At 47.4% G+C, this 12659-nt stretch overlaps 1 protein-coding gene across 1 annotated transcript in view; it reads left to right on the plus strand.

The window, feature by feature from the left end:
- LOC133359917 (mucin-5AC-like) overlaps positions 1-12659 on the plus strand; it is a 59366-nt gene that overhangs the window by 17019 nt on the left and 29688 nt on the right. Inside the window, exons 21-31 of the mRNA XM_061578477.1 lie at positions 332-379; positions 868-915; positions 2363-2416; positions 2783-2824; positions 3187-3234; positions 5422-5469; positions 6231-6275; positions 7732-7800; positions 8137-8237; positions 10930-11078; positions 12140-12257. Coding sequence (XP_061434461.1) covers positions 332-379; positions 868-915; positions 2363-2416; positions 2783-2824; positions 3187-3234; positions 5422-5469; positions 6231-6275; positions 7732-7800; positions 8137-8237; positions 10930-11078; positions 12140-12257 — 770 coding nt within the window. The remainder of the gene's footprint in view (positions 1-331; positions 380-867; positions 916-2362; positions 2417-2782; positions 2825-3186; positions 3235-5421; positions 5470-6230; positions 6276-7731; positions 7801-8136; positions 8238-10929; positions 11079-12139; positions 12258-12659) is intronic.

Consider the following 12659-nt stretch of genomic DNA (forward strand, 5'->3'; position numbering starts at 1 on the left):
AGAAGGGAAATAATAAAATAATAAAAATAAAACATAATAAAATAATTCTCACGACGTTTCGGCTGCTTGCGTTGTAGCCGAAACGTCGTGAGAATGATTTTATTATGTTTAATTTTTATTATTTTATTATTTCCCTTTTACGTGACTTTACCGAAAGAACCAATAAGATGAATCCCTGCAGTCTTGAAAGCTTTAAATCGAAATAGTCCCCCCATTGTCCTGTTATACTGTCATTGTTCAAGTTGATTTTGTACGATGGGGATGAGAACGACTCAAGGAGAGATGGATTCTGCGAGGTTTTAAGTCAACCATTTTCTGTCGGGTTTCACAGAGAACAAGACATCGTCATCGTCAGCCGAGAAGATAGACGACAAAAGCCGTGAGTGTCTCACCCAGCGTTGTAAATCCCCTCGCCCGTGTGAGACACTCTCATCTCCCAGCATGCGGCCATTCACATTGCACAGAGCCAGAGCTCAGGAATAACCGGTACAGGAGCTAGCCACCCATGGTGTTGAATTGTGAATGAACCGTGACCTTCATTCAGCCATTTATTCGTGCATGAAACGTTCTGCCCATAGAGAGGTCAATGGCACCAATTTTCTGCTGCAGGTTCCTCTCTGACTTCCGCTGATCTCTTCGCTGCCTGCCCCTTTCTTCCTGTTCGAATGTTGATTAGGTTGATCGTCTCTGGTCCTGCCCTTCCTCTTGGTCTTTTTCTACTAAAAAAATATCTCGCGAGCGATTGACAAGTTAACCAATCTGAGTCTGACTGTCATGCTCATGTCAGAGGAGTGGTGGTGAGCGAGCGGTCGTTGAGTGTCTGAACGCCGTGATTGTTTTATTCTCCCATGTTTGTCGTGTTCACAGAGGACAAGACATCGTCATCGTCAGCTGAGAAGACAGACGACAAGAGCAGTGAGTCTCTCGATGGGACCTTGTTGACAGGACTATCAAAAATTATGAAAAATACTAATAGGTGTTTAGCCTTCTTTGACAATAAAAAAGGAGTTGTGTTAAATGGTTAAAACGCCAAATAACTGCTCGAGCTGAGCTATGAGCTTTCGGAAAGTACTTGCATTGTCTTTTGTCCTGTTCACCTTTTGGCGATCTCTGCTCTATTAACACTGGTGCAAGGCCACAAAGAAGACTGTGTCTGGTGTAGGCCAATCAGTTTCAACGACAATGCTATTTTATTGTTAGTGTTGTGGGTATGAACGTGGAGCGATACTTCTTGGAGGCAACGTGTTTGTTTCAATAAACGATAACAACGCCAATAGCCGTAACACTTACAGCTATGGCCCCTGTAACACTACGGGGTACGGCCCCATCACCCGATAACCTAAGGGAGGTACAGCCTCCCTTCTAGCGTGCCCTACACACTCCGGGCTACGCTCTCGTGGGTCCTCCGCTACGGGGGTTAGGGGAGGCTAACCTGACCCGACCTAGCCAGGGTACGGGTCCCACCACTGGTCTGCTGCAACCCGGCTCTGACAAGAGCCTCGGTTCATGGTCCCAGGGTGCTGGTCTAGTCTTCAGGCGTTCGGGTATTGAGTGGACGTACACTGCCGGTCCCGTTGAGATGGCCAGCTTTTATACACAAGTTGGGGCTTACCCCGCCCTTAACCACACCTCTCCAAAACCTTCCAGAAGTCTCTGGAAGGGTCTGGAATGAACTGTTGGCCCCTATTTCCCAGCTCAACCACTCACTCTCTCAGACGCCCCCTATCGGACTGTGAGGGTGGTGACCATAAGAATACCCACAGCGCCTTGGTATGGCGCAACATTAGCAGGATTGCTTCCATGTTTTGCCACAAGAATGATGGTGTGGTTAATGCAGATTTGATGCCTTGCAAAATGTATTTTTCACAAAGATATCTTAGTTGTGTTTGAACATCTTAACACAACTCCTGTTTTATTGCCAGAGAAGGTAAAATACTATAATTTTAAATCAGCCATGAGTGTCTCACACCAGTGAGATACCTCGTCTCAATGAATTGTCGAAGCAGACTGCCTTTGTCGCTGCAGGGGAGGGGGTTTATGAAGCGGTAAGCAATTATGGCTTACGCTGTGCTGATGATTCAGAACAAGGGGATGAACACCGGTGTTTATACAACAGTCCGCCCTTTGTCCTGCTATACTGCCATTGTGAGTCTCTATTTTGTACGACGGGGATGAGAACGACTCAAGGAGAAACCAGGGGTAGACAGAGTCCCGTTGTCAGGAGTGACCAGGAGTTTAGAGGAGCAGGTGGTTCAGATGCATTCTGTGACGTTTTAAGTCAACCATATCTGTCCGTTTCCCAGAGAACAGCAGGTGATCGGACGCTGTGAGATTTAACTCCCCGCTTCTGTCGTGTTCACAGAGAACAAGAAATCATCGTCGTCATCATCGGCCGAGAACACAGATGACAAGAACCGTGAGTGTTTCACACCAACAAGACGCCTTTTCTCGTAAAACCGTTAAAGCAGACATCTCACAGATTGGTTTTGTCACTGCAGGGAGGGGTTTATAAAGCAGTAAGCAAAAATGACGATACCGTGCTGATGATTCCCAACGAGGGATAATACCCAGGGGGTTCATAGAACAGTCCCCCATTCTCCTGCTTGCTGCCATTTTGACTTTTTGCTCACGTAGATGTTGCACAATCAGGGTGAGAACGACTCAAGGAGAGACCACGGATAGAGTGAGCCCCGTTTGTTAGAGTAGCCAGGAGTTAAGAGGTGCAGGTGGTTGAGATGGACGCTGTGAGGTTTTGAGTCAACCACGTCTGTCGGGTTCACAGAGAACAAGACATCGTCAGCCGAGAAGACGGATGACAAGAGCCGTGAGTGTCTCACACCAACGAGACGCCTGTTCTCATAAAACCGTCGAAGCAGATATCTCACACAGTCACTCTGTCACTGCAGGGGAGGGGGGTTATGAACGGTCAGCAAGGATGGCTTACGCTGTGCTGATGATTCCGAGCAAGGGAATGAAACCCGGTGTTTATACAAGCCCCCTCATTGTCCTGCTATACTGCCGTTGTGAGTCTCTATTTGAGTTGATTTTGTATGATCGGGGTGAGAAGGACTCAAGGAGAGACCAGGGATAGAGGAGTCCAGTTGCAAGTGGCCAAGAGTTAAGAGTATCAGATGGATGAGTTGGACCTTGTGAAGTTTAACTCAACCGCGTTTGTCGGGTTCACAGAGAACAAGACGTCATCATCATCAGCTGAGAAAACAGACGACAAGAGCAGTGAGTGTCTCTTTGGGACCTTTTTTTCCAGTATCGAAAATGATGAAATGCAAAAATATGTTTGGTTACCCTTCTCTGGCAATGAAACAGGACTTGTGTTAAGGGCTTCAAACCAAATAACTGCTCGACCTGAGCGATAAGTCCTCTGATATGACTTGCGTTGTCTTTGTACTGTTCATCTTTTGCCGCGGTTGCAAGACGTTAACTACCTTGCCTGGTATACATGAGTCATGGGTTCAATCCCGACCCTAACTCCTGTTGTATATTTGGAGTTTGCATATTCTCCCTGTGGTCGCGTGGGTTTTTCTTTGGGTCACTCGGTTTTCCCCTCTACGTTTAGAATCAACGTTGACGCGTTTAGAGTATTTGGCTGCTGTACATTTCCACGTGATCAACCACTTGGCTGAGCTATCATTTGTGGCCAGGTCGCTTCTGAAAAGGAGCTACATAGCTCAGTGGGCCTTAGCTGATAAACTAGAAAGTGGATGTTAGTTTCTGGCATTCTCTGGTCTAACACTGGTGCGAAAACAAGGCCATAAAGAAGGCTGTCTCTGGTGCAGTAGGCCAATCAGTATCAAAGAGAATGCACACATTATTATGGATATCATCAGACCAAGTTTGTTGGTATATTTTGCCACAAGTACGATTTGTGGTAAATGTGGACTTGATGATCCCTTGCTAGAGGTCTTTTTCACAGAGGCATCTAGTTGGTACTCTTAGGTTTTTTCGGTAAAGTCAGGTAGGTAAAAATAAGTAATAAAAATTTAAATAAAAGAGATAAAACAATAAAAAATCACGACGTTTCGGAGGCAACACAAGTCTCCGTCATCAGGTGGGATCGTCACAGCTAAATTTACTGTATCAAGTGAGGCAAAATTCCAAGAGACAAACTCTTAAATACAAGTTAAGGGAGAGGAGGGAGGAGGGGCCTATCTGAATGTGGTAGCCAATGAATGGAACGTGTTGGAGGGGGGGTGGGCGGGGCTAAAAGAGAACAATAGGTGCACATGTTGTTGTACCCGGTGTTGGCTGACAATCCAAATACAAAAAGGAGAGTACTGTTAAACGCTGGGGATGTCAACACTCGGTAAAGTAGAATAGTACCTGTCACATCTAGTTGGTGTTTGAACATTTCAACACAACTCCTGTGTTGTTGCCATGAAGGGTAAAACACTCTTGTTGTATGTTTTCACTACCATGTTGAGGCTATACGGTGGTGGGGTCTTTGTTGTCCGACCTGAGCCACCAACTCAGAATCAGAATATTTCTTTATAATGAGAGGGGAATCCAAACCCATTTTTCACTTTTTTCAGGTGAAGAACAGGTCTGTCGAGAAGACAGAGTCTGAATGACACACCCCAGGCTTGGAGCGTCTATTTAAGCTGGGATGGAGGGGGAAGAGCGCCTTGACAAAATAATTTGCATATGCAGGATTAGCAGCATCACTGTTGTATATATTTGGTGTTTGAACATCTTAACACAACTCCTATCGTATTGCCTGAAAGGGGTAACATTTTATTTCGTATTTCGTTATCCTTGAATGTCTCTCACACCAGCAAGACTTCTGTTCTCAATGAATCGTCGAAGCAGATATCTCACAGAGCGTCTCTATCACTGCAGCGGAGGGGGTGTGTGAAACAGTAAGCAGTGATGGCTTACGCTGCGCTGGTATCTGTACGTATGTAGTGTGTGTATGTTGAACTTGATAATTGTTTTTTTAACCTTCTATCTGGCAACAAAACTGACACCTTTTTTTACAAGGAGTCATGTTTGAATAGACCACAATACCTGCAGTCATAATGCAAACAAAACACATAACTCTGAAAATATATGCAATATATGCACTGTCCTTGAAGTTGATTGGTCCACACCCGAGACAGCTTTCATTAGAGCCTAGTCTCACATGGGTTGGACCAATCAACTTCAAGGACAGTGCATATATTATTGTGGTTAATGCAAACATGATTCCTTGTAAAAAAGGTTTCAGTTTTGTTGCCAGAAAAAAGGGTAAAAAAACATATTATTATATTTTGCTACTGGCAAAGGAGGCCTCATGATGAAGTAGCATCTCCAATTAACATGGTTGGCCATGTATGGTGGTAAAGAAGTCCAACACACACATATACGTACAGCTGGTTGGGCTGAACGCTGTGAGGTTTAACTCAACCACATCTGCCGTGTTCACAGAGAGCAAGACATCGTCATCGTCAGCCGAGAAGACTGACGACAAAAGCCGTGAGTGTCTCTGTTCTTTAGATTTGAAGCTTTCGTGACTGCAAGGATTCATATTCTTAGGTTTTTTCGGTAAAGTCACGTGGGTAAAAAAATTAAATGAGTCCTTTGTTATGCAGTCTATTCTTAGTCTTAAGCCTCACCTTACCATATTAATAAAAAGTGTGCCATTCCTGGCCCTTCCCCCCTCAACCATTATATATATACGGGGTGGTATTTCTTGTGATCTCTCATTTACTTGATACAGCTGTCGTGGCTGTGACGGTTCCACCTGAAGACGGAGGCTTGTGTTGCTTCCGAAACGTCGTGAATTTTTTATTTTTATTTTACTTTTATTAATTCAAATTTTTTACCTACGTGACTTTACCGAAAAAAACCTAAGAATATGTCTATGTTCTCATAAAACCGTCGAAGCAGATATACCACACACAGAGTGGCTCTGTTGCTGCAGCAGAGGGTTATATGAAGCAGGAAGCAACAATGGCTTACAGCTGTGCCGATGAATCCCAAAAAGGGCATGAAATCTGGTGTTTATACAACAATCCCCCAATTGTCCTGCTATACTGCCGATGTGAATCTCTGCTCAAGTTGATTTTATACGACCGTTGTGAGAACGACTCAAGGAGAGATCAGGGATAGAGTATCCAGGAGTTAAGAAAAGCGCCTCCGGTTAGCGCGGTTGGCTACGTACGGTGCGAAAGAAGTTCAACATACACGCACTGGACGCTGCGAGGTTTAACTCCCCACGTGTGTCGTGTTCACAGAGAACAAGGCATCAACGTCAGCCGACAACGCGGATGACAAGAGCAGTGAGTGTCTCAGCCACTCTATATTACAACAACAGCAGCAGCAAGTGTTGACCCATCCTCCTCTAAGACCGGAACTAACAGGGGATGACCGTGGACTCGATGTGTAGTTTGATGACCTTCCCCGCACCTCCGATTAGCGCGATTGGCTATGTGCGGTGGTGGTGGGAAATAAGTTCTACATACTCACACACTTCTATACACTACACACTGCACTACACTATACACTACACACTGCACTACTACACACTACTATACACTACACTATACACTACTACACAGTACACTATACACTACACACTGCACTACTACACAGTACACTATACACTACTACACACTACTATACACTACACTATACACTACTACACACTACTATACACTACACAATACACTACTATACACTACACTATACACTACTATACACTACACTATACACTACTATACACTACACAGTACACTATACACTACTACACACTACACTACTACATACTATTATACACTACACTATTACAAACTACAATACACTCCACTATACACTACACTACTACATACTACTATACACTACACTACTACAAACTACAATACACTACATTGCTGTATACTACACTACTATACACTACACTATACACTACACTATCTGAACCGGTCCTGGTCCTCCCCTAGGTCGACTCAGCCTCAAATGAGTACCTGGTGTGGTGTGTAAACATCGCCACTGGGGAGACAAAGGCGGTCGGGCGTGGTGCTGGCCACCCACCCCCTCGTGTACCGTTCTGGCCTTCATAGGTGCTCGCTAACAGCACTTGCCCCTACAGTCTGTTAAGGCTATACGGGGGACTTTTGTGTGGACGTGTGTGTGTTGAACTTATTTTGCACCACCGTACGTAGCTAACCGTGCTGATCGGAGGTGCGGGGGGGGACAACAAACTAAACGCACAACAAGAAGAAGAAATGAGTTATCAATGTAGAATAGTGTTGTAGTGTATAGTAGTGTAGTGTGTTGTAGTGTATAGTGTAGTGTATAACAGTGTATTGTATAGTAGTGTAGCGTATAGTAGTGTAGCGTATAGTAGTGTAGCGTATAGTAGTGTGTACTGTATAGTGTAGTGTACAGTGTATAGTAGTGTGGTGTATAGTAGCGTAGTGTATATTGTACGTTATAGTAGTGTATAGTGTATAGCATTGTGGTGTATAGTAGTGTAGTGTATAGTAGTGTATAGTGTAATGTATAGTGTAGTGTATAGTGTATAGTAGTGTGTTGTATAGTAGTGTAGTGCATAGTAGTGTGTAGTGTATAGTAGTGTATAGTAGTGTGTAGTGTATAGTGTAGTGTGTAGTGTATAGTAGTGTAGTGTATAGTAGTGTAGTGTATAGTGTAGTGTATAGTGTAGGCATGTTGAACTTTTAACGTACCGTACATAACGAACTGTGCTAACGGGAGGTGCGCGTGTCGTGTTTACAGAGAGCAAGACCTCCTCACCATCGCCAGTGTCGTCATCATCGAAGGCTGAGAAAAAACCTGACCAGAGCCGTGAGTGTGCACGATAGCACATTCACGTGCACAGTGGCAGCGCGCGTGTGTAGCAATGTGTAGTGTATGGTGTAGTGTAATGTGTAGTGTATAGTGTAGTGTAGTGTCTGTGGTGAGTCTCTCTGTGTGGTGAGTCTCACTGTCTGAGTCTCCGTGTCCACCCCCAACCACCTTCACCCCCCCACCTCCACCCCCCCACCACCTTCACCCCCCCCACCTCCACCCCCCCACCACCTCCCCAACCTCCACCCCCCCCTCCACCCCCCCCCACCACGTCCACCCCCACCCACCCGCCACCACCCCCACCCACCCCCACTCCCCCCACGCACGGCACAGGTGCTGAGGGTCCCGGCTGGTGCTCGCTGTACGGGATGGGGCAGGTGCGCACCTTCGACGGCTTCCACTTCGCCTTCTCCAGCGCCTGCAACTTCGAGATGGTGCGGAGACTACGCAGACAACGCAGACCACAGACACACAACACAGACTATAGACACACAACACAGACACACAACACAGACTACAGACACACAACACAGACACATAACACAGACTACAGACACACAACACAGACACAACACTGACTACAGACACAACACTGACTACAGACACAACACTGACTACAGACACAACACACACACTATACACTACACTACTATACACTACACTATACACTACACTACTATACACTACACTACTATACACTACACGACTATACACAACTATACACAACTGTACACACTACTATACACTACACTATACATGTCTCGGCCTCGCTGTGCACTGCGTTGCACCACTATATCCTCGCATTCAATAAACCTTCAGAGCCAGGGTGAACATCCGACTCCAAAAGTATTTAATGAATTGAACGAGGTAAAACTGATATAAAAACACAGCACAAATACAGCATATGTTAATACTTGGTGATATCAATACAATGAATGAACACTACAGCATCATAACAGTCTTAGATCACATGAAACTCAACAATAGATCCTGGATGGACCAGGCACCCACATTAGTACTGAATAGCTATACAAGAGAATAAGCTACTGTGTTAAGTAAGGGCACATCATGTAATCACCATACTGCAGCCTAAATGTACAGCACTACACATAACACTGAACTGTGAATGAGACATTTCGTCATCCTTGCTCTCAAGATCGCAATAAGGTTACATTGGTACGAGTCTGACTCGACTTATTTAATTACAAGTAACATTCACAATAATGCAAGTGGCAGGCTTCGTTGTTAACTAGGCCTCATATTTATCATAACAATTTAACAGCATTATAAAGGCATTTACAGCATTATAACGGTCATTATAACAGCATTCCCAGTATTATAAGAACATAAAAGAACTTACAGACAATGCTTATTAACGTTCCACAATGAACAGATGCACTTGTCTTCACTGAGATGCCATTTGTGCCTCCATTTTGTACTCTGGGTAATGGCTGACACCCTGCCGCGTGGCTGAGAGGGAATCTTAAATCGTAACTTCCTGGTCACGTGACCAATCTCAGCATCAAAACAGAAAATTCCTGTGTACACACACCTCTACACCTGCCGTGAGGCAGAACAATACACTACTCATAACGTACAATATGCACTACAATACTATACACTACATACTGCACTATACACTACTATAACGTACAATATACACTACACACTACACTACTATACACTACACTATACACTACTTTGACGTACACTACACACTACACTATACACTACTCTATACACTGCACTATACACTACACTACTATACACTATGTGCTGCTACTCGCTACTAACAGCACTTGCCCCTGCCGTCTGCTGAGGCTACCCGGGGCTCCTTTGTCTCTGTATTGTGTATATGGGACCTCCCTTGCCTGTAAACAAGAATAGGGTTTGACCCCTTCTGGCCATGACACAACAGGAGGTTGTGTTCAGATGGTAAAACACCAAACTGAAAACTTTTGAAAGGAACAGCCTCACGTCCTCTTCCCCTAGCACTCACCCCCTCTCTCTCTCCTTTCTTACCTAATTTACCTCTTTCCACGGCAGCTTTCTCGCCGGCTTCAGCATTTACTCGCCGCGATTGTCCCACCTGATGAAGATCGCTTGTGTTGCGATCGAAACGTCGTGATTTGGTTTATTTTATTTTATTTCTACCTACGTCACTTTACCCAAAGAGCCGAAGAGTATGAAGTGAAGGAACACGCTCTAGTAGTGTGTGATGATGCGTTGTCTTTGAAAGTGTTTTATCTCAGTGTACTCATGGTGGCATTGTCCTGGCACTGTTCACCGTCCATAAATGACGTCACGCAACTGGGGGGGGGGGGGGGGTCAGACATTTGTGACGAGGGGGGGGGGGGGTGAGAAATGTGACGTCACATCAAAATGCACAACTTTAAATAAATATAGACAACACGTTCTACTTAATTAATTCGACTTTTAAATAAATGTTTTCTCCTACAACATCAGAGTGCAGCGCCACATTAAATACGCACTACAATGACAATAGTTTAAAGCGATTTGAAGCATGTTTTATTTTCAAAAATGGAAATATGGTTTGGGGGGAGGGGCAGAGCTTTGTGACGTCATATTTTAGGGGAGTCTGAGTTTTTATGACGTGTGACGAGGGGGGGGGGTTAAAAAAGTCCAAAATCGCGTGACGTCATTTATGGACGGCCCCTAACGTCGTTTGAGACTGGGCTCTAAACAAAGCTGTCTCTGGTGTGGACCAACGAGTTTCAGGGACGATGCATCATCACAGACTAGCAGAGCGTGTTTTATGTTTGTGTAATGGGTACCTCTACAAGTGTCTCTGGTGTACGCTGATTCTTTTCTGCAATATTTTGCTGTCTTTTCTTGGATTTTCTGTTTGCACTCAGTCACATAGTCACTTTAAGATGTTTTTGTTCATGTTTTTGTTTTTTGTTTGTTGCGGTTGCACCCGATTCAAGAGCCGAAGGGCTCACAGGGCTATACCTAATCAATGAACTTGAACTTGAACAATCCAAATGGCGGCGACCCAACCGAAACACGGATACGCACGGTGCGAAGTGACGTCGTGCCCCCTGTGCCCGACGTCACTTCCTGCGACGCCACCGCGTCACCAACTGCTCCTCTGCACGTGCTCAGGTGCGCACCAGCGACGCGAGCGAGGGGCACGTGGCGGTGCTGGCGCGGCGCTCTGCCGGGGGGCGCCTCGCCAGCGTGGAGCTGGCGGCAGCCGGGAGCCGCCTCCAGCTGCTGGGAGACGGTGCCATCGACGTCAACGACGAGCACAAGTACCCCCCTAGCACCCCTAGTACCCCCTAGCACCCCCTAGTACCCCCCTAGTACCCCCCTAGTACCCCCTAGCACCCCCCTAGCACCCCCCTAGTACCCCCCTAGCACCCCCCTAGTACCCTCCTAGCACCCCCCTAGTACCCCCCTAGCACCCCCCTAGTACCCCCCTAGTACCCCCCTAGCACCCCCCTAGTACCCCCCTAGCACCCCCCTAGTACCCCCTAGCACCCCCCTAGTACCCCCCTAGTACCCCCCTAGTACCCCCCTAGTACCCCCCTAGCACCCCCTAGCACCCCCCTAGCATCCCCCTAGTACCCCCTAGTACCCCCCTAGTACCCCCCTAGCACCCCCCTAGCACCCCCCTAGTACCCCCCTAGCACCCCCCTAGCACCCCCCTAGTACCCCCCTAGTACCCCCCTAGCACCCCCCTAGTACCCCCTAGCACCCCCCTAGTACCCCCCTAGCACCCCCCTAGCACCCCCCTAGTACCCCCTAGTACCCCCTAGTACCCCCTTAGTACCCCCTAGTACCCCCCTAGCACCCCCCTAGTACCCCCTAGTACCCCCCTAGTACCCCCTAGCACCCCCCTAGTACCCCCCTAGTACCCCCTAGTACCCCCCTAGTACCCCCCTAGTACCCCCCTAGCACCCCCCTAGCACCCCCTAGCACCCCCTAGCACCCCCTAGTACCCCCCTAGTACCCCCCTAGCACCCCCCTAGTACCCCCCTAGCACCCCCTAGCACCCCCCTAGTACCCCCCTAGTACCCCCCTAGCACCCCCCTAGTACCTCCCTAGCACCCCCTAGCACCCCCTAGCACCCCCCTAGTACCCCCCTAGTACCCCCCTAGCACCCCCCTAGCACCCCCCTAGCACCCCCCTAGTACCCCCCTAGCAACCCCTAGTACCCCCCTAGCACCCCCCTAGCACCCCCCTAGTACCCCCCTAGTACCCCTAAACACCGCCCTGACACCTTCACAACCTAGCCGCTACCCCCTAGGCAAGTGCCCCTACAGTCCTGCTGGAGGTTACCCGGGGGACCTTTGCCTGTGTCTGTGTGCAGCGTGACGCTGCCGTACGTGGGCGGCGCCGTGCAGGTGGAGCGGCAGGGACTGCAGCTCCGCGTCGCCTTGCGCTCGCTGGGGGTCACCGTCTACTGGGACGGGCAGGGCGCACTCAGGGTGACTCACTCAGTCACTCACTCAGTCAGAGAGTCACTCAGTCAGTCACTCAGTCAGTCACTCACTCAGTCACTCAGTCACTCAGATATTCACTCAGTCACTCACTCAGTCACTCACTCAGTCACTCAGAGAGTCACTCAGTCACTCAGTTACTCACCTAGAGGCTCACTCACTCAGTCACTCAGTCAGTCACTCAGTCAGTCACTCAGTCAGTCACTCAGTCACTCAGAGAGTCACTCACTCACTCAGAGAGTCACTCAGTCACTCACTCACTCAGTCACACACTCAGTCAGTCAGTCACTCACCCACTAACTCAGTCACTCACTCAGACACTCACTCACTCACTCAGAGACTCAGAGACTCACTCACTCACTCAGAGACTCACTCAGTCACTCACTCACT

Source organism: Lethenteron reissneri, chromosome 66 (genome assembly GCF_015708825.2).
Source record: "Lethenteron reissneri isolate LAM-NWPU_2019-01 chromosome 66, ASM1570882v1, whole genome shotgun sequence".
Classification (NCBI taxonomy): Eukaryota; Metazoa; Chordata; class Hyperoartia; order Petromyzontiformes; family Petromyzontidae; genus Lethenteron; species Lethenteron reissneri.